This window comes from Nelumbo nucifera, chromosome 5, assembly GCF_055504915.1.
Source record: "Nelumbo nucifera cultivar China Antique chromosome 5, China Antique-T2T, whole genome shotgun sequence".
NCBI classification, from domain to species: Eukaryota; Viridiplantae; Streptophyta; class Magnoliopsida; order Proteales; family Nelumbonaceae; genus Nelumbo; species Nelumbo nucifera.
This window is the reverse complement of record NC_142653.1, coordinates 53,869,096-53,895,554: the sequence shown is the minus strand read 5'-3', so window position 1 is coordinate 53,895,554 and position 26,459 is coordinate 53,869,096. Positions and strand designations below refer to the sequence as shown.

The window sequence follows — 26,459 nt, the reverse complement described above, 5'->3', positions numbered from 1 at the left end:
GTCAGCTTTTTTTATCAGTAACTAAAACAGATTAATTAATTAAAAAACAATTAGGTACAAAGATGGAGAAAGGGAGAGATAAATTCTCTTAGCTCTTCCTAACGAAGAATTGGCATCTCTTTTCAACCGGACCATCAAGTGGCCTCCTAAGATTAGTCTGCTTTTTTGATCAGTAACTAAAACAGATTCATCAATTAAAAAACAATTAGGTACAAAGATGGAGAAAGGGAGAGATAAAGTCTCTTAGCTCTTCCTAACTAAGAATTGGCATCTCTTTTCAACCAATGTAGAGTCACCTCCATTGCATGTAACTGCCACATGATTTTCCTTTTCTTGTAAATGTAACCCCACCACCCAGCCTCATTTTCCTTTTGTAGCCAACTTATAACTAGCTTTGAATCCCCTTCAATTGACAGCTTTCGGATGTTCAGTTCCTTATCTTTTTGATTTCCTACTACTACAGCCAATATTTCAGCCCTCAATGAGTCGGTCAGCCTAATTAGGCCTGAGTAGAGAGTAATAACTCTTCCTTCTGCATTTCTGGGTACACCTCCAATGCCTGAAGGACCTGGATTTCCTTCATTGCTGCCATCAGAAATCAGCTTTATAAACCCACCCGAGGGTGGAGACCTAGATGGCCTAATGTGGTTTTCTGTGATTAACGGCAGCAATGAAGGAAATCCAGGTCCTTCAGGCATTGGAGGTGTATTCAGAAATGCAGAAGGAAGAGTTTTTGCTCTCTACTCAGGCCTAATTAGGCTGACTGACTCATTGTGATTGATGGGTTAATCTCAACCATCCAAGTGATACCAAGATTTCAACCAATCTAGGCCTTCCAAATAATGTCCCAAATCAACTCCAAAAGAAAGGCCATCAAGGTGGTATCCTAAAGATATTGCCCATCCAAGTGCCAACAATCTGGTTTGTGAAAGTGGTGGTATCCATAAATGAATCAATGGATCTAAGCCATCTGAGTGATGTGCCAGATTTTTCACATGGTAGAATTTAGATGTCTGCCATTAACAAAAATCAGACATCACCATGTCTTGAATTTTGCTTACAAAAAACGGTATGTGGGCAACCACTGTTAACACCTTCTGGAGGTTAAATATTATGAAAGTACAAGGACGAAGTGACAGAAAATGTTACAGGCAGCTAAGTGTCACACTCCTTGAAGTGTAGAGGAGGTCCCTGAAATTTACATTAGTCCTTCTGACACCATCTTATTCTGCTGATGCCAGTGGGATTAGATTAAGAGTGGCTTGGCCAGAACTTGAGAAGAGCAACCAGTGCTCTGACACCAACTTAGAAGAATCTGGGCAGAAATTAATACATGTGAGCAAGAAAGAATAAGTAGAGAGAAGAGGACACAACATAGGAAGAGAGAAATTGAGAGTCTGGAGAAAGAATGGATTGTACAAACTTACCCTTTGCACTAATATTTCAACTTACTAAACTTTCAACTTTCATATTCGGTAAATATCTCCTTTGTCGCTTGCATCAAAAATACAATTCTAAGATTCTAACTAATGAAAGTTACATTTCTGAAATCAATCGCTACATCAGTTTGAAGCTAAGCATCACTTGATTGCTTTCTACTGCTTTTAAGTTTGTTTTAATTTCCATTTGTTTTAGTTTAGAGAACTTAATGGTATTGGTAGATTTTATAATGAAGCAATAGTAGTTTAGTATTTTTTTTACTATCTTTTGTATCAATGTTGCATTTTGTCAATCAAATTAATGTCTTTATTTGTGGAAGTTGATTGGTTCTTTTTTTTCTTATTTTGTACCAGAGTGATTTTCTACTCATTGTTTTGAAGAACCTAATTGAGAAGCAATCAACCCATCAAGGACCAAAACTTAAGGTTATTTTAATGTATGGTCACATTTACAAGATATCACTTTTATTCATCAAGTAGATGAGGCATCTTCTGCACTTTTGTTGATTTTTCTTGAATAGACTCATATTGATGTTTGGAATTTTACTTACGTTTTGATTATTCAGGTCTGCAACTGTTGATTCAAGCTTGTTCTCAAGATACTTTGGAAACTGTCCTGTAGTTACTGCACAAGGGCGAACACATCCTGTGTCAACTCTCTTCCTTGAGGATATTTATGAAAATCTCAACTATGCTCTTGCTTCAGATTCTCCTGCTTCTTTAAAGTGTTTTACATCCACAAAGGGGAAGGTCCGTTTAATTGGCTCCTAATTTATAACTTCGAATGTAGATCTCCTGGATTTTCTTATTCTTTTCTTTTTGTTTATTTGGAGACAAAGAGGAATTTTATTATTATTCTTTTTGAGAAAATATTATTTTCATTCAAGAGAAAAAGGGGGAAGTACATGTGAAGATGTACAACAGGAGTAGAAGGCAAACGGGCCAGACATGCCTACATAGACAGCGAACTGTCACTATACAAATAGTGCAAGTAAGCTCAATATTTTTCTAGGCCATCTGCTAATACTTTCAGTTCCCTTGGAATCCAGCATAAGTTTTATTACTACTAAAGTACTAATAATGCGTAGTAAATGCTAGCACCTGAGGGAGCCAAAAATTGCCAAGGGCAACTGAAGTCCAATGAAAGCCTACCTATACAACACAGACACTCTAGCTGTTTCAACTAGTTTTAATATGAATATATTGCAGAATAAAAGTGGAAGAGAAGAGAAAAGAAGAGATAAAGAGAGGACAAGAGTGGAGGAAATAACGTTTCATGGGATTCGGTTGATTGGTTCCAATCGATCTCATTATTATATATTTAGGTGGTTGGTGCCTTTGTTTTGGCTGCAACTTAAGAAAATGACATCAATACCCCTTATTAGTGATTCATCATGAACTGACAAATCTACCTCTATTAACACCATAAACATATGCATTAACCATGAAACAATAACTTCAACATTCCTTGAACTTCCCCTGAAGCTGGGGAGTTTATTCCATAAATCACATTTGTTAGAAATAATGTCAACTTAAGATCTTTTTAAGGATTTTATAAATAAGTGAGCTGATCTCTTAATTTGACATGTGGTGTAATGATGTCTTTATCAAGCAGCCTCTTTTGAACAAGATGCCAATTCACTTCAATGTGTTTAGTTCTCTCATGGAAAACTAGGTCTGAAGCAATAGTAATGACAGCATGATTATCACAGTGTAGACTCATAAGAAGCATTTAACTAGAATCGCCAACTCCTGTAGAAATGTCATCCATCACAAAAATTCACTAGTATGGGCCATATCTTGATCTGTCTCACCACTTGGTTGTGCCACTACACATTGTTTCTTACTTTTCTAAGTTGCCGAGTTTCCCCTCTAGAAAAAGTATAATACACTGTAGTGGACTGCTTGCCTGAAGTTGAGACAGTCCAATGAACATACCATGCATTCACTTTGCTTTGATCTCTGATTTTCTATACAACATTCTATGAACAATGGTCCTTTTATATACTTCAATATATGATTGATTGCTTCTCTATGTGGTGTTCTTGGGGAGTCCATAGAGTTGATCACACTCGCTGTTTAGGAGATTTAAGCTCTAGTAATGGTAAGGGTCTGTTTGGTTTGTGCAGGATAGGAATTGGAATCAGAACCTAAATCCCCTGGAATTAGAATCAAAATTGCCTATTCTTGATGCCTTATTGGTATAGAGGGAATTGGAGTTGGATTCCAATTGTTGCTATTTGGTTCATCTAAAGCTGAATTTGGAATCAACCAAAAATTTTCAGTTTTTTATTAGTTTATTAATATTTTATTATTATTGTTATTATTGCTTTAATAATATTATATTAATATTCTATTAGTACTTTATTGATAAAAAATTCTATTAGTACTTTATTATTATTTTATTAACATGTAGTTATTAACATCTTAGTATTTTATTATTAATTTATTAATATTTTTATTTATATATTAAAATTTTGTTATTAGTTTTCTAATATTTTATTACAAGTTTATTGATAATTTATTTTTTAATTATTGACATTTGATTATTATTTTATGAATAATTTATTAATATTGTATTATTATTATTATTATTATTTTATTATTACTTTAATTATATTATATTAATATTTTATTTTTGTATTATTATTTAATAACTAATATTTTTGTATTCTATTATTAATTTATTACTATTTAGTAGTTTTTTATAATTACTGTATTATTATTTTATTAATATTGTTATCTTAATGTTACTTTGATAATATTTTATTAATATTAGTGTTTGGAAGTTTTTTTATAAGGAGTATTTTACTTTTTAAGAAACTTTTGAATGGGAATCAGAATCCCATTCTAACCAAACAAATAGATGGAATTGGAATTGGCCTTTCTGAGTTCGATTCCAAGCTCCTATTTTGGGGAACCAAACAGCCCTTAAGATAATTCAATTTCCCAACCTGCCTGTATCTCCCTGGGTAATCAAGTTTCTTTGATCTACTGTCACCTTCACACTGGGGTCTGTTGGAGTAGAGCATGGTTTGGACTAGAAAGTACCTCAGCTTTCCTAAGTCCATATGAAATCTTTTCTGAAAATTGGACTTTAAGTTTTCTAATGCCTTTCTTGTTATCACCTGTAATGAGTTGTCCACCTACACTTTTAAAATGATTTTGTCCCAACACAAACTTTCTGCAGAACATTGAATGATCTAACCAACCTTTCTTCAACAAAAAAGTCATCACAACATCACTAAATTTTCCAAACCAGGCCTGAGGGGATTGCTTAAGGCCATAAAGTGTCTTTATCAGATAGTAGACCTTCCCAGACTCCCCCAAAGAAACAAACCAAGGTGGTTGCTTCCATGTATGCCTCTTGTAAGTCACTGTGTAAAAAAGATTTTTTGACATCTAATTCAAGGTGTGGCTAATAGTAAGTGGCTTCCAGAGAAATAATGATATGCTCTAAGGCTAACTTTGCAATTTGAGAAGACAAAGAAAATACAAAAAAGATGAAAGGATAAGTTGGAAATAGGTTTAATAGATCCTATATGAGAGACAGGAAAAGATTGTCCATTGGAAAGTGTCAGTGTGTAGCTAGTCTACGTGGGGAACTAGGACTCAAGTAGATCTGAGTACTTGTCATGTGATCTGATGCTCCAGAATTGACAATCCAAAGAGCAGATGTTATGGAAATGAGACATGCTGAGACAATACCTGATTGGGCCAAAGAAGAAGTGGATGAAGAAACTTGGGAGGTAGACATCATTCTTGTGTTTTCTTTCCTTGAGATAGTAATTGTCTGATCAATTGTTTGAGGTTGGTTCTGATGTGTCTGGGTGCTAATAGGTATAGAGGTGGTTGTACTGTCCTTATGTGTGGCGTGGTTTGGAAACCCCCTGACTTCTGATTCAGAATACAACAAAACTCCATGATGTGTCCTTTACCACAATGAGAACATGCCTGGAGAGTGTTTAAGCTATGAGAATGGTAAATGGTGTGCCCCTCTTTCTTCTCTGATAACCTTACTGTTTCTACTGGTTTTAATATGAAGAACCCTGCAGACTAAGGTAAGAGGAGAAGAGAAAAGAAGAGGGAAAGAGAAGAAAAGAGTAGGAGAAAGAACAGATTGTGGGATTCAATTGACTGATCCCATCAATCTTAATTTTTAGTTATATTGGTGGTGGCTGCCTTTGCTTACGATCAACCATTACTTGGGCTGCGACTCGTGCAGGCTCAATCCAAGCCTTACCCAACCTGAATTTTTGTATGGGTTGGGCCTGTGTTGTCAGGCTGCAGGTTGTGCCTGGGCCAGAAAACTCAGGCCTGAGTTGCCTGACCTAAACTTTGGTTGGGATTTGGTTGAGGGCTTGGGGAGCCTAAGCTCAACCTGAGACCACCTAAACAAATACATACATACATGAATTTTGTTTATATAAAATTATCTTTTTTTTTCCAAATTATATGTACATGTATATACATAAATAAAATATGTATATGCATATCTATAAAATGACATTTGTACATATTTTCAATCAATCCTGCCCCTAAATTAGGCCATTAAGCCTAATAAAATATGGCCACGCAAAAATATATTCATAAACTCTTTCAAACCAATGAAATAGCCCAAGCCTGACTAAGCTCGGCTTTACCCAACCTGAGCCCAAGACTGGCCTAAGTTATGTTGAGTTGAGCTTGGGTTGGGCCTTGGTCTATAAGCTTGGGCTTAACCTTGGGATGGGCCAGGCTTGAGTTGTACCTTCAACCCAGCCCAATCTGTTTGTGTTGCATCACCTGGTCCAACCCATTTGAGTTGCACCCCTAACCATTGCTTAAAAGTGATTTGTCTTAAACCGGTAAGTCTACATCTATGATAAACCATAAACTTAAAACAAAATATTATGCATGAAACATGAAACTATAAACTCAAAACTCCTTAACATCTTGCTGAGAATATTAGGGCCCTAAAGGAGAGCATGCTCCTTGTCAATGTGATCTGTACTCATCAACTGAATATCCACTCCTAACATCAAAGGATCATTATGTGTTAAGGAGTGCATCCAACATGCAACATGTAAATCTCAATATATAAATCTTAATTGCCAGGAGTTCATCTAATGTATTTTATTGGCTCACTAGTCAATTGCCCACCTTCTTAGCTTGGGCTTGAAATCCATTTTTCATCTCATGTGAAGGGAAGACAAAAGACTGGTACCATGGGGGAGGTGTTGGGAGAAGTTTGCTTATAGCTTTTCTCTCAATTTGAGCAGTTGGCCTAGATTTTATGTTTAATTGGATGGTGTGTGTAGAGAACATTAGTGTGGTCCCCACTGTTCGTTAGTTTATGTTTATCTTTATATTTATTCAGTTCAGCAGTTAACAGTTATTTCAGTTTGTTTTATTAGTCCTTTTATTTTATTTATTTGCCATGCAAGCAGTAAGGGTAATTCAGCCCTTTTATCTTTATTTAAACATTAATATAAATTGTAGAGTGGGGCAACAATCTAAGTCAAGGCACTCTATTTCAGGATTCTCCTCTTCGTGTCCTTCTCCTCTTCTCTTCTCTTGGTCTCCCTCTCCCTTTCTCAATCTTTTATTTTGATTATTTCATATCTAACCTAGGACTGATTGCAGTCCTATTCGACTACTTGGTATTAGAGCCAACCTAGGGATTCTTATGCTAGTTTAATAAGGTTGACTACATGAGAACTTCCTAGGGTTGGAAGTTTCAGCAGAGATATGTTCATCGGCTGGTTCTTGGAGGTTGCTGGCAGTGTGCAATTTATGCCTGAGGGTTTGTAGAACCTTGGAGAGTGTTCAGCGATCAGGAAAAATCAGAAGAAGAATTTTTTTTGGGTAAGCTAGTATCTTTTCTTGAGGTCGAACCTAAAAAGGTGTTCTTTTAATCAGTCTGGGAGGTGCGGCTGGAAGACTTCGAATTTTCTTCTCATGCTTTAGGGTTTCTTTCTGATCTACGATCAGTTTTAGGGTTTCTAGGACTGAAATCCTAAAGATTTTGTTTGTTGCCACCTCTAGGGCAATATTTAGACCAGTTTCAGCTTTCAAGAGTGGGTTGTGCTGCTTTTTGGAGAATTAACAAATCTGTTTTCTCCTTTCTAGGTTAGTGGCTGAACCTTCTAGGTCTGCTGTTTTGACCTAAAAGTTCTTTTTGGGTCCTAAAATTTCTGTTTTTGACCTATAAACTGAGAAGGGCTGACAGCCACGGAGTTTAAGAAACAAAGGGAAAGTTTTTTGGGGGCTGGTGGTTCTGGTAACATGTCTGAGAACAGTTTTCAGATTACCACTGTCAAGTTTGACGGATCAAATTACTTGGAGTGGACCCAATCAGCCATGATGGCTATTGGGGGTAGAGGGAAACCGAACTATTTGTTGGGGGATGTGAATGAATCACTCAAGGAGGACCAAACCTATGCCAAATGGGTTCAGGAGAACTATTTGGTTATGACATGGTTGTGCAACTCCATGCAGCCACACATCAGCCGAAACTACTTGTGGCCAAAAATAGCTAAGGAAATTTGGGGTATCATGAAAAAGACCTACTCCCAACTCCTTAATGTTGGTAGGGCTTATGATCTGAAATGTGAAGTAAATAATCTTAAGCAAGGAGAGAAACTGGTCTCGGTTTACTTCTCAACTCTAAAATCCTTATGGCATGAAATTGACCGTCTAGAAACAATTGAGTGGGAAAGTCAGAAGGATGCACAGATTTACAGAAAGCAAGTTAAAACTAATAGGGTGTTTGAGTTCCTAGCTGGTTTGAATTCTGAGTATGACATTGTGAGACAAAAACTTCTAATGGGAGACATTGTGACCTTATCACAAGCCTACTCCTTGGTGCATAGTGAAGAGAGTAGGAGAAATGTTATGTTGCAACATCAACCTTTTGAATCAGCCTTGGCAGTAATTAATCCTAAGTTTGAGGGTGATAAGGAGAGAGATACTAAGAAGGCAGACAAGAGGGACCTAGTACGTGAACATTTCAAGAAACCTAAACATACTAAGTACATCTGTTGGGAGTTACATCCACACCTAGTACTAGCAAAATTCAGAAATAAAAAGGGAATGCCAATGTGGCGGTTACCACTAACAGTACAACCTCATCGGGCACAAGAGACACGTCCCTAGACACCTTAGCTGTTGTCCGGGCTGCTTTAACTCAGTTGGAGAGTGAAGTTGTTAATTCAGCACCTTTGTCTCAGCCATCAGTCACAACATCTACTCCAACTTCAGCTTTTGCTCATTCAGGTACACGGGCCTCAACTTATCATGCTTCAACCCCAGGTAACATTGAACTTTGTTGGGTGATAGATTCAGGTGCATCTGATCATATGACCGACTTCTCCTCACTATTCACTACCTACCACTTATCCTCTGGCAGAGACAAAGTGTCTATTGCCGATGCTCTCTTGTTCCCATCTCTAGCAAGGGAAACATCAAGTTGTCTAGTGTCATTTCTTTGTCTTCTGTTTTGCATGTTCCTAAACTCAATACTAATTTGCTTTCAGTTAGTAGCATTACTAAAACCCAAAATTGTTTAGTAACTTTCTTTCCTGACCGATGTGTTTTTTAGGACTTGGAGACGAAGAAGGTGATTGGGATTGGCTGTGAGACGAATGGAATCTACCTGCTTGGAGGGAGCTCACATGGGGAAGATAGTGAAGTTAGGAGGTTTTTTGTTTCTTCGTCTATTGGTCAGGTTATGCTTTGGCATAATTAGTTGGGTTATGTTAGAGTTAGCCGAATAAGGGTAGATTAGTCAACTCACCTTGGTTAAGTTATGAGCTTATGTGGCAGTCTTATTAGAGGTTCTTTGTCCCATACTTAAGTAGGGACAGTTTAGTCCTTGTACATTTAATTAGAGCCTAATCACTATTAAGAGGTCGACTAATAGGGTTTAGCTATCAAGTTCGACAATTCTTTCATCTTCTTCTTCTTCTCCTCACTGGTTCGGACTACTGTAGCAACAATAGAAACATGGTATCAGAGGTGACAACTTCAGTTCGTGCTTCAGTTCTCTCATTTTCTTCTCTGGGCTGTCAATGGAGAAAAGTGGTTCGTCCCAGGCCTGAAACATCACAGCTCTTCTTTTTTCTGGTGCACAGAACCTCCTTTTTCTAAGAAAACAACTTCAGCAGTGAATGGTTGGCTGTAGCTCTCAAACGAAGGTTGGTTATCTCTCCTCTGTGTGCTGTTGGTATTTCTGGGTTGAAAATCTTCAAGAACTTGAGAGGACTGATCAGAACCTAGAGAACTAGGTTGGTTGTTGCCCTAGTTCTTGGAAAAATTCCAAGAACAGGCTGTGTTTACAGTGACCAAATGGTGTAAGGGCTGCTACTGTAGGTGGCCGAATGGTGCAAGGTGTAATGCAATTGTACTAGTTGAGTTTTTGTTGGTTTTGTGGTGCCCTCTTAAAAGCATTAAAGCAGGTCTGTATTGTGTGTGACAGCTATGGCTGTGTGGTGGTGCTTGTGATGCACAAACTCTGTTGAGTAGTTGCAAGAGAGCTTGCATGTGGTTAGTAAGTGCTGAATTAATGTCGGTGTAGTCTGTGTTTTTTTGTGAAATCAGTAGTGGTGTGGATAAGAACAAAGGCGTGTGTATCTATCATTGTGTTTAGGGACTGCTGTAGGTTCTGGAACATCAAACTCTTGACAGCAGCACTTAGTTGGTGATTGGGAATTCAGATTAGAGGCAGCATTGAAAGAGTATCATGGCAGCAATGGGAGATGGCTGTAGTGATCAGAAGCCTAGTGTGGTGGTTTCCTCTGACTATCTAGGTGTACAGATGACCTCAATTAAACTGAATGGTGAGAACTATGTTCCATGGGCCAAGTCGGTGGAAGTTTTTCTCAAGGCAAAGAGAAAAGTGAAGCATGTGAAAGAAGATAAACCACCGGCTGACTCTCCAGGGTTTGATGATTGGGAACAGGAGGATTCTCAAATCATGACATGGCTATGGAACAGTATGGAACCCAAAATAAGTGCCAACTTCATGTTCTTAGATGCCGCTAAGGACATATGGGAACATGCCAAGAAGCTGTATTCTGGGCAAGATAATACTACAAGGGTATATCAGCTCTATCAGGAGTACTTTGGTCTGCAACAAGGAAATAAAACCTAGAAGAGTACTATGCCAGTATGAAGAACCTCAGAAATGAACTCAATGTCTGTCATCCTCTCACTCTAGATGTTAAGGTTCAACAACAACAGAGGGAACAACTACATGTCACAAGGTTCTTAGTGGGGTTGAAATCAGAGTATGAACCAATTAGGGCCCAAATATTGGGGGACTCTACTCTTCCTACACTTGAGGAAGTGTTTGCTCGGCTTCGCAAGATTTCTTTGGGACAGACAGAGAATCCCACACAGTCTGATAGATCAGCTTTTGTGACAGCCAGAGGTGGTGGCCGTGGTACGAAAGGGGGAGGACATGCCTCCCGAGGAGGTCGTGGTGGTTCCATATTTGGCCGTGGTGGTGGTCGTGACTCAGGGGGGAGGCCGTGGCAAAGAAAAAGGCAGGTCTACAAGGAAGTGTACCCACTGTGGCAGGGAAGGACATTTTGTAAATTTCTGTTATGATCTTCATGGCCGCCCTCCCTCTAAATGGGCCAATCATGCTGTTGCTGGTGGGGTTGATGTCAGTGATAATCAACAGGCAGACCTAACTCCTTCCACATCTACATCTGTTTCCGAAAGGGAGATGGTGAGTGTACCGCATGATGAGTATGAGCGGTTCCTTCAGTCCACTTCACAGCACACTATTGCTACTCTTGCCCACTCAGGTATAGCTTTCCTGTCATCTAAAACCTCTCCTTGGATTATTGACTCTGGAGCCTCTGATCACATGACTGGGACTTCAGGTGTGTTCTCTTCTCTCTCTGAAACTTCCACATCTCAAATTGTTACCCTTGCCAATGGTTCCTCCTCTCCCATCTGTGGTGTTGGCAATGTTGACATGGCTTCTCTTTCTTTATCATCTGTTCTATATGTCCCTAAGTTTCCATTCAATCTTATGTCTGTTAGTAAATTAACCAAGACTCTTAACTGTTCTGTTACTTTTTTCCCTTCCTCTTGTGTTTTTCAGGATCTCAGGACGGGGAAGAAGATTGGTGGGGGGCATGAAGCTGGTGGATTGTATTATCTTGACGGTGGTGGATCGTCAGTTGCACTTCAGACTTCACTCACTCCTCTACAGTGGCGTTGTCGACTGGGACATCCTTCTCTCAAGGCACTCAAGATACTAGTTCCGTCTTTGAGTCATTTGTCAGTGTTACAGTGTGAGTCGTGTCAGTTTGGGAAACATTGTCGTGTTTCCTTCAGTCATAGAGTTGAAAGTCGTATGTTGAGTCCTTTTGCTTTGGTTCATTCAGATGTTTGGGGCCCGATCAGAATAGTCTTATAATGGTTACAAGTATTTTGTCACTTTTATTGATGATTGTTCAAGAATGACGTGGATTTTATTTAATGAAAGAAAGGAGTGAATTATTTTCCATTTTTCAAAAATTCCATGCTGAAATACGTACACAATTTGGTGTTCCAATCAAAGTTCTTCGTTTAGATAATGGTCGTGAATATTTTCTAACTTCCTTTCAACAGTATTTAGAACAGCATGGCATCATTCATCAAACTTCATGTGCATCCACTCCTCAACAAAATGAGGTGGCTGAACGGAAGAACCATCATCTCCTTGAAACAGCTCGGTCTATTCTTCATCATATGAGTGTTCCTAAACAGTTTTGGAGTGATGCTGTACTTATTGCGTGTTTCCTCATTAATCGGATGCCCTCCTTTATTCTTCATGGTCGGTCTCCCTTCTCTATCTTGTTCCCCACCTTGTCTCCCTTTCCATTAACACCTCGTATCTTTGGCTGTGTGTGCTTTGTTCACAATCTGAGTCCTGGAATAGACAAGTTGGATGCATGTTCCATTAAGTGTGTCTTTCTTGGCTACTCTCGGACTCAAAAAGGGTACAAGTGTTACAATCCCATTACTCGTAAGTGCTATGTCTGTCCTGATGTCACCTTTTTTGAGTCTATTCCCTTCTTCTCAGGAATTGAAGCATCTTCGTCTCCACCTTTACTTCCTCTTCCTCTTCTGGTCAGTGATCCCGTTCCGGGTGTTCCTGTTGGAGTTGACTCGTCACCTCATCCAGTGCAGATCCCTACTGAACGACCACCAATTTGGCAAGTGTATACACGTCGAACGACACCGGCCCCTCCTCCAGCTTCTACCTTGTCCGCGGATCCTGTCGTTGCTCTTGTTGCTGAACCCTCAGGACTTGACCTACCCATTGCCTTACGGAAAGGTAAACGTAGTTCTACTCTCCATCCCATTTCCAATTTTGTTTCAGTATCTCGCCTTTCTGCCTCACATCCCAGTTTGTTTCACTATTGTCATCTATTTCCATACCTAACAATGTCCAAGAGGCTCTTAGTTCACCTGGGTGGAGGCAGGCAATGGAGGAGGAACTCTCTGCTCTTCAGCATACTCACACGTGGGAGCTCACTACTCTTCCTCCTGGTAAGCATGTTGTGGGTTGTAAATGGGTGTATACTGTTAAATACTTGCCAGTTGGTAGTGTGGAGCGTCTGAAAGCCAGACTTGTTGCTAAAGGGTATTCACAGTTGTATGGAGTGGACTATATGGAGACCTCTCCAGTGGCTAAGATTAGCTCTGTCCGTGTGTTAATTTCCCTAGCAGTTATGTATGATTGGCCCTTATTTCAACTTGACATAAAAATTGCCTTCCTTCATGGTGACCTTATAGAGGAGGTATATATGGAGCAACCACCTGGGTTTGTTGCTCAGGGGGAGGTTGGTAAGGTGTGCAGACTGAAAAAGGCAATTTATGGGTTGAAACACTTGGTTCGGGAAGTTTAGTGAAGTGGTGAAGAATTTTGAAATGAAACAATGCTAGGTTGATCACTCAGTGTTCAGCTATGACTCAGAAGCTGGAAAGATTTTATTAGTGGTCTATGTGGATGATATTGTCATAATTGGCAGTGACAAATTGGGGATCGACAAACTCAAGGTCTTTCTGCAAAATCATTTTCAAACAAAAGACCTTGGGACATTGAAGTATTTCTTGGGTATAGAAGTTGCTAGATCAAGACAAGGTGTAAACCTGTGCCAAAGAAAATATGTTCTCGATCTATTGGACGAAACAGGACTGTTAGGTGCAAAACCGGCTGAGACTCCTATGGAACCAAATGTTAAGTTGAGTAGTGATACATGGGAAATCTTTGATGATCCTGGAAGGTATAGACGACTAGTGGCGAAGCTGAACTATTTGACTATCATGAGACCAAACATCTCCTTTGCAATTAGTGTGGTGAGCCAATTTATGCAGAACCCTCGTATATCTCACTGGGATGCAGTTCTTAGAATTGTAAGATATTTGAAGGGAGCTCCGGGCCGTGGGCTATTGTGTAAACCAAGAGGAAAACTTGAAGTAGTTGGGTACACGGATGCAGATTGGGCGGGCTCTGTGTCTGATAGAAGATCTACTACAGGTTACTGCACATTTCTTGGAGGAAATCTTGTGACGTGGAAGAGTAAAAAGCAGACGGTTGTGGCTAGAAGCAGTGCTGAAGCCGAGTACAGAGCCATGGCACACACTACATGTGAATTAGTGTGGTTGAGGAATCTCCTACAAGAAATCGGATTCCGCATGGATAAACCTATGAAGTTGTACTGTGACAATCAAGCTGCGCTCCATATCTCATCCAACCCTGTTTTTCATGAGTGATCAAAGCACATAGAGATTGATTGCCACTTTGTGAGGGAGAAGGTTCTTACTGGAGAGATAAGGACAGAACATGTAAGCTCAGGTGATCAGTGGGCAGATTTGTTTACAAAAGCCTTAAGCTCAGGGAGAGTGAACTATATATGTAACAAGTTGGGATTATATGACATATATTCTCCAGCTTGAGGGGGAGTGTTAGAGTTAGCCGAATAAGGGTAGATTAGTCAACTCACCTTGGTTAAGTTATGAGCTTATGTGGCAGTCTTATTAGAGGTTCTCTGTCCCATACTTAAGTAGGGGCAGTTTAGTCCTTGTACATTTAATTAGAGCCTAATCACTATTAAGAAGTCGACTGATAGGGTTTAGCTATCAAGTTCGACAGTTCTTTCATCTTCTTCTTCTCTTCTTCTTCTTCTTCTCCTTCTCTTTCTTCTTCTCTTCACTGGTTTGGACTACTGTAGCAACAGTAGAAACAAGTTATTTATCTTTTAAGTCTTTGAAAAATTTGTTTCCTAGTTGGGTTATTTATCTGTCCAGATGTCCAATTTGAAATGTGAAAGTTGTGAGCTTACAAAGCATTGTAGAACTATCTATTCATTGAGAAAAAAATGTAGTATTCTTTTTGAAATTGTGCATACAAATGTTTGGGGACCTTATCATATCACTGCTAGGGGGGGTATAGATACTTCTTGTTGTTTGTTGATGACTATACTTGGTTTTCTTGGGTTTACCTTATGCGTTCTCGAGATGAGGTTCCTACATTAACCCGAATCTTCCATCATATGATTTTAACCCAGTTTGGAGTCAAAATCAAAATTTTCAAATCCAATAATGCAAAAGAGTATTTTGCAAAACCATTAGCCTCATATTTCCTTGACCATGGAATCATCCATTAGAGTACCTGTCCTCATACTCTTCAGTAGAATGGGGTTGCTGAGAGGAAGAATAGACACATATTGGAGGTGGCTAAAAGCATCATGTTTAACTCCAATGTGCCTATACGTTTCTGGGGGGATGCTATTCATACAACCATACATCTCATCAACCGAATTCCCTCTCGGGTTCTTGGCATGAAACCTCCATTCACTCTTTTATACCTTGATAAAGAGTTGTTCATCATTCCCCTTAAAACCTTTGGTTGTGCTTGCTTTGTTCAGACCTTTGGTCCTCATCGTTCTAAATTTGATCCTAAAGCCTCAAAAAGCATTTTCCTTGGTTATGCACAAACTCAAAAGGGACATTGCTGCTTTGAACCTACTTCTAGGAGGAGGTTTGTCTCTATGGATGCCACTTTCTTTGAGGATGTACCTTATTATCCTAGGGTTTCTTCTTAAGGGGAGTATAGTGAGGTGGGGGTTCATTCATCAGAAACTCCATTACCTGTTCCAGTTATTGAAGAGGGGTGTAGTGGAGAGGGCTGTCAGAGGTGCCAAGATTTGAGAGTTTATCACAGACAATGGAGGCAGGTTGATTTTGGTCAACATCAGCAGTCCAGGCCAGCCTCAATTCCTTTTGCGGATCCAGATCCAGGTACCACTATTCCTTCATCTTTTAGTACAAATGAGTTACCTTCCATTGTTGAGCCTTTACCCCCTCCTATTGAACCTTCACCCCCTTTTGATGACCTTGATCTTCCCATTGCAGTCTGCAAAGGCAAACGCCATTGTACCTCATCTACAACCCACTATATTTCCTAGTTCCTATCCTATGATCACTTGTCCCCATCCTATAAGTCCTTCTTAACCTCCATTGCAGCTATTCCCATTCCTAGAACAGTGCAAGAAGCCTTGTCAGTTCCTGAGTGGAAGGATGCAATGAAGGTAGAAATGAATGCCCTCTTGAAAAACAACACTTGGGAGCTAGTTGATCAACCTAAAGGGAAGAAACCAATTGGATGTAGATGGTGTTTACTGTGAAGCATAATGCTGATGGTTCCATCGAAAGGTATAAGGCCAGATTAGTTGCAAAGGGATTTACTCAGACATATGACATAGACTGCTTAGAGACTTTTGCACCAGTAGCAAAGATGATCACTATCAGAGTTTTATTATCTCTTGCAGCCAATTACTCCTAGCCTTTGTTTCAGATGGATGTTAAAAATGCCTTCCTCAATGGAGACTTGCAAGAAGAAGTTTACATGCAGTTGCCTCCTGGGTTTTATAGTGCAGAAATTGGAAAGAAGGTTTACCAGCTAAATAAAGCCTTGTATGGACTAAAACATTCCCTAAGAGCTTGGTTTGATAGATTCAGACAAGCCATTTAAAAGTTTGGCTATGTGCAAGCCCAGTCAGATCACACTCTGTTTGTTAAGAAATTGGATTCTTCCTTAACCCTACTTGCTGTATATGTGGAGGATATTGTCGTGATAGGGAGTGAAAACAATGAGATTGAGTCTCTTAAGCAACTCCTTCATCAATGGTTTGAGGTAAAAGACTTGGGAGAGCTATGGTATTTCTTGGGTATTGAGGTAGCTCGGTCCATGCATAGGATTTTTGTTTCTCAAAGAAAGTATGTTCTTGATTTGTTGGAAGAAACATGAAAGTTGGGTGTTAAGCCTGCTGACACACCTATTAAACAGAATCACAGGATCGGTGCAGAAGGTGGATAACCCCTTGAAGATAAAGCTATGTTCCAATGATTAGTTGGAAAACTTCTCTATCTTTGTCTCACTCGACCAGGCATCAGTTATGCAGTCAGTGTATTCACTCTCTTAGAACTACTCACTTACTTGCAGTTGAGAGGATATTGGCATATTTGAAGAGGTGTCCAGGCAGGGGTATTCTATTCAAGGATAATGGTTACATGAAAATAGAAGTTTACATAGATGCTGATTGGGCTGGGTGTGTTGATGATAGGAGGTCTACCTCTGGATATTATGCCTTTGTAGGAGGTAATCTTGTTTCTTGAAGGAGTAAGAAACAAAGTGTTGTTGCTCGTTCTAGTGTTGAAGCTGAATACATGTCCATGGCAAATGGTATGGCTGAAATCTCATGGCTGAAATCACTATTTGAGGAGTTGGGTATTACTTATGAGAAACCCCTAATGCTGTAGGTCTACATCTGGATATTGTGCCTTTGTAGGAGGTAATCTTGTTTCTTGGAGTAAGAAACAAAGTATTGTTGCTCGCTCTAGTGCTGAAGTTGAATACAGGTCCATGGCAAATGGTGTGGTTGATATCCTATGGTTGAAATCACTATTTGAGGAGATGGGTATTACTTATGAGAAACCCCTAATGCTATACTATGATAATCAGGTTGCTATTAGTATAGCCCATAATTCGGTACAACATGACAGAACCAAGCATATTGAAGTGGACCGACACTTTATTAGAGAAAGGGTTGCTTCTCAAGAAGTGTTTCATCCATTTATCACCTCCAACATGCAGCTTGCAGATCTCCTCAGTCCTCACCAAGGCAGTTTCAAAGACAAAGTTAGAAGCAGACCTATGCAAGTTGGGAATGACAAACATCTATTCCCAACTTGAGGGGGAGTGTAGAGAACATTAGTGTGGTCTCCACTGTTCGTTAGTCTAAGTTTATCTTTATATTTATTCAGTTCAGCAGTTAACAGTTATTTCAGTTTGTTTTATTAGTCCTTTTATTTTATTTATTTGCCATGTAAGCAGTAAGGGTAATTCAGCCCTTTTATCTTTATTTAAACATTAATATAAATTGTAGAGTGGGGCGACAATCTAAGTCAAGACACTCTATTTCAGAATTGTCCTCTTCGTGTCCTTCTTCTCCTCTTCTCTTCTCTTTGTCTCCCTCTCCCTTTTCTCAATCTTTTATTTTGATTATTTCATATTGAACTTAGGACTGATTGCAGTCCTATTCGACTACTGTGTTCTTTTTGCTGTGTTTGTTTGCAGTGCAAATCTATTTGCACTGATGCAAAACTACGGCAGTGCAAATGTTTTTGGTGTAAATTTTGATCTATTTTTGTTTCAAATTTTACCTTACTTTGATTGGTTACAGTACAAATGAAGTAAAATAAGACCTAAAGCAGAATAAAGTAAAATCCAAAACAAAGTTAAACCATATTTTGCATTTTTTTTTCATTTGCACTCCTATACATTTGTACTAGTACAAATAATGGAGCTGTAATAATATCAAATCTATCCTTCTTGAGGTGAGTGTCAACTGAATGGAAGTGATTACCATTTTCTTGTCTTGGTGCTTTTGGTTCTTTAGTCGTGGGAGTGTTGGTGGTTCAGGCTAATATTGTATGTCTTAGTCGCTTAGGTCTCTTGGGGGTGGCATGGTTTGTCTTTTTGCTTTTTTCCTTTGCCCCTCCCCATTCGGAATCTCTGATCTCTATAAACTTTTACATCTTCCCTTTTTTAATTATTAAGTATATATTATTAAATATAGTCATTCAATTAATTATCTGCTCAACTTCATGAAGAACAGTAATCCAATTAAATATAGTCATACAATTATCTGCTTAACTTCATGACTAACCAGTGCATATTTTTTATGCCTTCTGTAGTTTGTGTAATTTTTGGTTTAACTGTGGTGTAACTTTTTTTCTGAAATTATGAACTCCTTGATAGTTTCGGAGCAGTACTGTTGGCAACCACCGGGGGAAGAAGAACCTTGTGTTATCTTCTTGGGGCGATGATTCTCTGCTCTCTGAAAACTATGTTAACCCATATTATGTTCCAAGTTCTTATCAATCATACAGTGAAAGGACTCAGAAGAATCTGGTAACATTTTTTCCCTTTTGTTTGATTAATCCAGTAATTCACTTCCAAATGCAACCTAGTTGTATGTTATTAGTTTTGCTTTCATGTTATATTTGATTGTGTCTATCAACAATGTGCTTGTGCAGAAATGCTTGAATGAAGATGTAATTGATTATGACCTCCTAGAAGACTTGGTTTGCCATATTGATGAAACATATCCTGCTGGTTCTATACTTGTCTTCTTGCCTGTAAGCCCTTTGCATAAGTGGTTGATTTATTTTAATTTAATTTCTATTTCTTTTATTTATTACACACTTGGCATATGTTTTCTTTTCTTTATATTTCTTTCAGGGTGTTGCAGAAATTTACACACTACTCGATAAACTAGTTGCTTCATATCAATTTGGTGGACTCTGTTCTGAATGGCTTCTTCCTCTACATTCCTCTCTATCATCAACTGACCAGAGAAAGGTGTTTCGACAACCACCTGAAAATATTCGTAAGGTAGTTTTCATTTCTGATTGGACTGGTATCAGTTTTTTCTTATTGGTATTGATAATTCTCAGATATTACCATCTATTTTTAAGATCTTTGATTTCTTTTATAGTTTTCTAAGGTTTTGTTTGATATCATTGCTGTTTCTGCCTGAAATGTTTTGGGTTAATCAATATGAACTTGTGAGAGATATTTTTTGTTCATGAAACTTGTACAAATGGCTGTTTCTACCTGAAACATCAAATTTGGCATTTCAACTATGAATATCATTGTTCAGTCCCGGACATGCATTTTTCTAGTTGAAGTGACTCACATTTGTGATGTGACAGCACCGTTTTTTTTTTTGATAAATGATGAAATTTTATTAAGACTGAAAAAGTATTACATCAAAAGTTACAAGGCAATCATCCCAATAGAGGCACAAGGTGCTGCCCCCAAAAAGAAACAGAATTACAACTGAGCCAGAAAGAGTTCAGGCTTATGCACCCCCAGTTTTACAATGTAATCAGCCATCTGATTTGCTGATCACCTTTCCTATTGGACACTTAGTATTGATTGACCCAGGACGTTTCAGGTAGTTTTATTTTTCATCAAAATTGTCTTTGTTTTTCTCCTCTTAGTTGTGGATAGGAGGGGGAAGGTTTCTGTTTAACAATGTTAATTCAGAAGGATTCCCTAAAGTTCTGTTCAAACTGTTCACTTTTATCTCTGTCCCCATAGTGTTTTTCAATTTCCAGATTTTGTTGTATTTCAAGTGATGTTTGTTGTATTTAAACGTGTTAACAATCAACAAAGGTGACTTCTTTACTGCTGGATAAAGTGCACAAGAGGGCATTTTAATAGAAAAATGCACTTTCAATGATGAATTTTGTGGGCCTTTTCAATCCATGTCTCTCTATTTCAGGTTATTGTGGCCACAGATATTGCAGAGACCAGTATAACAATTGATGATGTAGTTTATGTTGTTGACTGTGGTAAGCACAAGGAGAGTCGTTATAATCCACAAAAGGTATGCATTGTTTTTTGGATTATCATGAGGTGTAAAGTGTTGCTTATATAGATTTGATTCCTATATGTTACCTTAAAAAAAGATTTGTTTTGCACTCGTGTTTTGATGTTATCTAAGATGTTGGTTCTTGGTTGTAAACAGGAGGGTAGACACTTATATTTTAAGTTATCTTACTCATGGTTTTGAAAACTAAACCAGATCAGATTGTTGGATCGGTTGACCCGGGAACTGGTTCATGGCTCCGGGTCCGATTTTAGATGCCAAAACCTACCTGACTGGATTCCGGACCAGATGGTCAGACCATTTGACTTGGGAACCTTTGGCCAAAATGGTTCCATTTCGGTTAAGTTTTTAAAACCATGATCTTACTTGTGTTGTTAAGTATGAGCTGAACATAATGAAGATCTGCTTTATTATAGACAAGTGAAGAAATACAAAAATGACAAGTGTCTCCGTAGTTAGACCATGTGAAGGACCTGATACAAAGTTACAGAGATAGTTTAACCCATGGTTCAGACTTTCAATATTGATAGACATTTTACCATGTAGATATGGGGAAATTTTGACAATATTTTTCTAATTTCACTTGGATATTTGGAAAATCTAAAAAAGTCAGGAGTTTTTTTTTAGAAACAGGGAATTAATTAATAAACCTTCAAGGAATTGTTAGAAGTATAGTTGCACATTTATGACTTTAAAAACCATAGCAAACCACTGTATAGATCAAATAAGAGAAGATTAGTCTTAAATAGGTATATTTCTCTCTATTTCCCATTTACCTTTTAGCTATCTTCTCTTCATTACATATGTCATTTTACATGCCATTTTAACTTTGTCTTTTTTGTTACTGAACATTTAAATTAAATTGAGAATCCTCTATAACTAGTTGTGGCATTTTTCTTTTTATTTTGAATTATAGTGACTTGGTAAGTGGATCATATGGAATTAGTTGTGTGGATTTTTTATTGCCAGTTAGCAAAGTGGGGAGATTTTGGAGAAATTTCACCAAATCTCACTGATATTGTGAACCATGGTTTTCCCCATTAACTTATAAGCTACAACACTTAACTACATTCTAATGTCCTCTTTAAATATTCCCATCAAAGCCCATACATCATCATTTGTAATAACATCTAGTAGTCAAACAACTTCACCCAGAGGCTCCTTTGTCCATGTCATCATAATCTGGTTTGGTAATACTAGGATCTAGTCAAATGTGAGTAACTTAATTGGTGGGCACCCGCCTAGGCGACAAAAATGGCAAGGTGGGCGCCTTTTATAATATCATTTGTTGCTGTATCTTATTAATGTATGTTTTAATACATTTTAATATATGCTATACATATATTCATATGTTTTACTATTGAAATTTAAAAGATCAAAGGGCTTTGAGAGAAAAGGAAAGTAAGAAAGAGGAAAGAAATAATAGAATTATAAAGAGGTTCTTTTTTTTCTATTCTCTCTCTCTCTAATTAAATAAAACAGAAACTTCATTCTTGTTTTTTTTTATTTTACCTCCCATCCTTGTTTTTTCTACTTGCCACATTTTTAGAGGAAATTTAATGTTCTTAATAAAGTGAATTTCTATTTTTTCGATTAATATACATGTTGAATGGTATATAAAACTAGGGAGCTAGCCAAAAGTTAGTTTTTTATATTATAAAATTTTTATCACCTAGGTGACTAGGTGTTAGACAGTATATGCCCTTAGCTCCAATCAGATTGATGTATCTTTTGACATTTATTGTAAATGAATAAAGTACATAATTGATTCATGTCATTGTGGTATGCTTTTGTGTAATACCCTTAAATTGGACACTTATGAGACTCGTGTTAGTTTAGAATCTTCACAGCCGTTTGATAGATCTGGGGAAATTTATCCTATCAAGGATGACATTGATGTACCACCAAGTTAGTTGGGGTGGCTTGTCTCAGCTGGTAGGGTGAGACCTGAGGTACATGTAGTGTGGGTTTTCTTGAAACCCTGAACCGGACCAGAATTCCAGTATTGCACTGGACCTTGGAGATAGATGGGCAAAACTGGAATGTTACACCTGACCCCTAGACTCGATTATGATACTACACTAGGTGCCGGATTGGGCTGTCTTTGATATGCCAATCAGTGAAATCCTTAGAGGGGGTCAAAACTCGGGTATGTTGGGACAGTCCGGGAATTCATCTGAGTGGGTGATCATAGTGACAGGATCAACCCCTTTGTCGAACAAAGTGAATGATCGGGGATGCACTCTCTCTGATGGAAACCAAAACTGCCGGCAGTTGATTTCAACCGTTGAAATTTGTTTTGCAAAATATATTTATATAGAGATATACATATATATATATTATGGTTTCAAAATGTTTGCAAAAGGTTTTAATTCCCGGGATCCATGTGAGTAGAGAGTGCAGCACTGTACCTTGCAGCCGAGGGAGAGGTCCTCTCTTGTCGGGTAGTGTTTGATCATTATGGGCTGAGAGGTTAAGTGTAAGACCATTGAGGGTAATACCTGATGGGCTAATCTTGCATCTGCTCACAGTCCTTGGGTTTTTATAAGGTGACTTGACCCAATGACCATTTAGTGTAAATGTTGGGCCCATTAAGAGCCCATGGTGATGGATTCAGGGGTTCACTATTTCTTACAGTGAATTCGGTCAGGCATTGTATGGGCTGAACCCATGTGGCTGATGTGTAAATCAATGTTTGGGTCCCACACCATACAAGGATAGCCAACTGGGCAACAGTTAGGAGGTTAAGTGAGCACATAGACTTAATGGGCCTAAAGCCCAATTCGAATTGGCTTAATAAGATTAATTAATTAGGGGCGGTTCTGGGATTTAGATCAACAGATAGGATAAGGGATTATCCCTATCCACTCAGAGATTCCAGATCCAAATAAAGATTTGGATCAAGAAACTTCTTATTTGATTAGGAAGGCTGATCTTTATCTGTAGAGAAGATAAGGGATTATCCTTATCTCTTAAAGAGAGTCCAGATCCAAATACAAGATTTGGATTAGGAAACTCCTAATGGGATTAGGAGATGCTCTCTTTAAAGGCTATAAATAGAGGAGCAAGGAGAACCTCCAACACACAATACTCAATTTGCAGACTACAAAGAGAGAAGAATCTGCAGTTTGACTGCTCCTGTCTTTTGCTCTTTCTTGCTCTTGCCGCCTCTGTCAGTTTGATCTCCACCTGTAGGAGTGATCAAGAAAGGTTCTTGATATTACCTTTTGGTAGAAAAGGTAATCTGAAGTCGTGCTCACCAGCCCTCCATCACATTCTTGCTGAAGAATTTGGTTCTTGCTGAAGTGCCATTTTGCTGATTCTGCTCCACCACATACTGTGTCATCTTCAGTGGGAGCAGTCTTTGGTTTTCTCCTTGGGCGTGAACACCTTCGTTGGGAGTTACTGTTACTTCGTATCAAGTATATCCCTCTCCTACCTTTTGGTTTTAGATCTGGTCCGGTTTAGTTTCAAGATTGATCATTGAAAATGCAGTTTTCTAAAATAGGGAATGTGATTCCCACATGGGAGAGCGAGAAATTTTTGAAATTTCGCCCAACCTTCCTGCAGGGTTCGGCCATCCATATGATGGATCTCTTATCCCTTCACTAGGTGCCCTATTGTCACCCAGAATCGCATAGACACCTTAAAAACTATGTTATGAATGGTGTGTTCTCTATAAAGTCTTTTTTATAAAGCCTTGGCAAGGAATCAAGTGGAGAAGTTGGATGCGAGGGGTCTTTGGGGGAACCTTGTTCCCCCTAGGTTGGAGAGGGTTTTCCATGGCTGTTTGCTTTGAACAGTATTCTTACCAGGATCACATCAAAAGTATATGAATTCAAATGGCAGGGAGATGCTACTTATGTTTGGCCAAGGAAAAGAATTTGATGCACTTCTGTTTTGAACATTGCTTTTTTGAAGTAACATATGGAGATATTTTTTATCTTTTTTTAGGGTTGTAAGCGAGCTGAGCTACTCAAGCTTGTCTCACTAAATACTTGAACTTGACATGAAGATAATCGAGTTTGAATCAAACTCAACTCAAGTTGAGTTCGAACTTCACAATACTCAACTCAAGCATCGAGCGAGCCATATTGAGCTTAAAATAAAAATTAAATTTTAATATTTTTATTTATTATGTAAATAAATATTAATTTTGTATAATATAAATAAATAAATTTATAATTGAGATTCATAATATATTTTTGTTATAGTATTTATAATATTAATTTATTTATAATTGGCTTATGCCAAGTTAAGATCAAGTAGTTCATGAGTATCGATTCAACTTGAGTTTGAGTAGGAAACTTGAAACTCGATTGAGTTCAAGTCGAGTTTTGAACTTCCAAGTTTTTAAGTCAAGCTTGAGCTTGAGTAGTCCAATACTTGACTTGACTCAGCTCGATTATAGCCCTAGCCTTTTTTGTTTTGATATGTGGGATCCAATATCTCCAAAAGAAATTTTTTCTCAACAGCCTACTTTGAGAGGGAATAGGTAGACTAAAATCATATGAAGTTGTGTTCCTTTTGCTATTTGTTGGGAAATTTGGAAGGAGAGAAATAGAAAGTTTTTGAAGACTAGGAAAATCATAGGGATCAAATTGTATTTTCCAGTTGGAAAAGATTATTGGGTGGATTTTAATATTGCTTGAATTTGAAGGGGTATCAAATGATTCTCTTGGGAATGGATTCTGGTTATTTTTGGAGTTTGTATCATTGAGCTGTTTTTTTTTTTTTTTTTTTTTCTTTTCTTGTATTTTGTTGTTTCTGATGTAATGTTTGGTGATCTCTCACCTCCCGCTAGATGTGCTTTTTTATATACCAATAGTTTTCTTTTTATTTATTACCAAAAAGATATGAATTTGTAAATATGATAGAAGTTGTAGATTCTATGTACCATGCCATGACAACCTCTTAAAGTTTGCCTAATTCCTTTTAGAAATTGTCGAGCATGGTTGAAGATTGGATATCTCAGGCCAATGCAAAACAACGTCGAGGAAGAGCTGGGCGTGTAAAACCTGGTATATGCTTTTGCTTGTATACATGCCACAGAATTGAAAATCTCATGCGCCCATTTCAGGTATTTTCTCTACTACAATTGCATTACGGTGTTTGTTTTTGTTTTAGTTTTTCAATCTTTTTTCAGTCCTCTTCTTATTTTTTAGGATTTACTTGGACTTATCTCTCATTGGATCTACTTGTCCTTGTAAAGGTACCTGAGATGCTGCGCATGCCATTAATTGAGTTGTGTTTACAAATTAAGTCACTTTATTTAGGATTCATAAAACCATTTTTATTGAAGGTAAGAAATGCTATCTTGAACATATTTCTTTAACCTTTAGTTTTGTGATTGTCCTTAATGAATATTCATCTAGATTTTGGTTTATCAAGTTATTTTTCTGTTTTCAGGCCATAGATCCTCCACGGGAAGAGGCGATAACTTCAGCCATTACCATGTTATATGAGGTACTTGTTGAAGTTAGTGTTTTGGTCCTAGATAGCTTTTAGTTGGGGACATGTTGCTTTTCCCAAATAGTTGCTTCCTGCCAAACTAGCTTTGTAATCTCAATTATTTTGTTTTGGGTGCATGATCCCTTGCATAGTTTGACTGTCTAGGACTAATCTTCAAACTAGTAAAAGAGGACAAATGCCATTGTGTGGCTCTTGCATTAGCTTGCCATTGTCTTGTTGATGTTTGCACATTTATGGGTGTTCTTATATCCAAAAAACATTGGGTGCTAATTGGGAAGCATGCTATCTTTGATATCTGGGCACACCACTAGTGAAAAGACAAAACATTCCTTTATTTGTAATTATAAACTTTAATAGATTAGGTTGCTTTTCTTTTTGGTAAGAAGATTAGGTTACTTCTTTAAAAACATATAGTATTTGGCAAATAAAAAGTGGTGTGCCTGGTTTATGAAAAATAGGATGTGCCTGAATCTTGGTCCAAAATTTTATTGTGAAGATGAAAAGCAATACCAAGAACCTCATACAGAGGAGGACCAAAGTCAAGGGAAAATCCCAACAACATTGTTTCCCTTGAACTGATTCAAAACGTATTGTCTGGACG

At 38.0% G+C, this 26,459-nt stretch overlaps 1 protein-coding gene across 10 annotated transcripts in view; it reads left to right on the top strand.

The window, feature by feature from the left end:
• LOC104596751 (RNA helicase family protein) overlaps window positions 1–26,459 on the top strand; it is a 164,166-nt gene that overhangs the window by 53,834 nt on the left and 83,873 nt on the right. For all 10 annotated transcript variants that reach the window (XM_088887015.1, XM_088887019.1, XM_019197687.2 and 7 more), the window contains 9 exons: window positions 1,794–1,876; window positions 2,006–2,189; window positions 18,748–18,900; window positions 19,026–19,127; window positions 19,231–19,383; window positions 20,279–20,383; window positions 25,326–25,466; window positions 25,599–25,688; window positions 25,796–25,852. In XM_088887015.1, coding sequence (XP_088743141.1) covers window positions 1,794–1,876; window positions 2,006–2,189; window positions 18,748–18,900; window positions 19,026–19,127; window positions 19,231–19,383; window positions 20,279–20,383; window positions 25,326–25,466; window positions 25,599–25,688; window positions 25,796–25,852 — 1,068 coding nt within the window. The remainder of the gene's footprint in view (window positions 1–1,793; window positions 1,877–2,005; window positions 2,190–18,747; window positions 18,901–19,025; window positions 19,128–19,230; window positions 19,384–20,278; window positions 20,384–25,325; window positions 25,467–25,598; window positions 25,689–25,795; window positions 25,853–26,459) is intronic.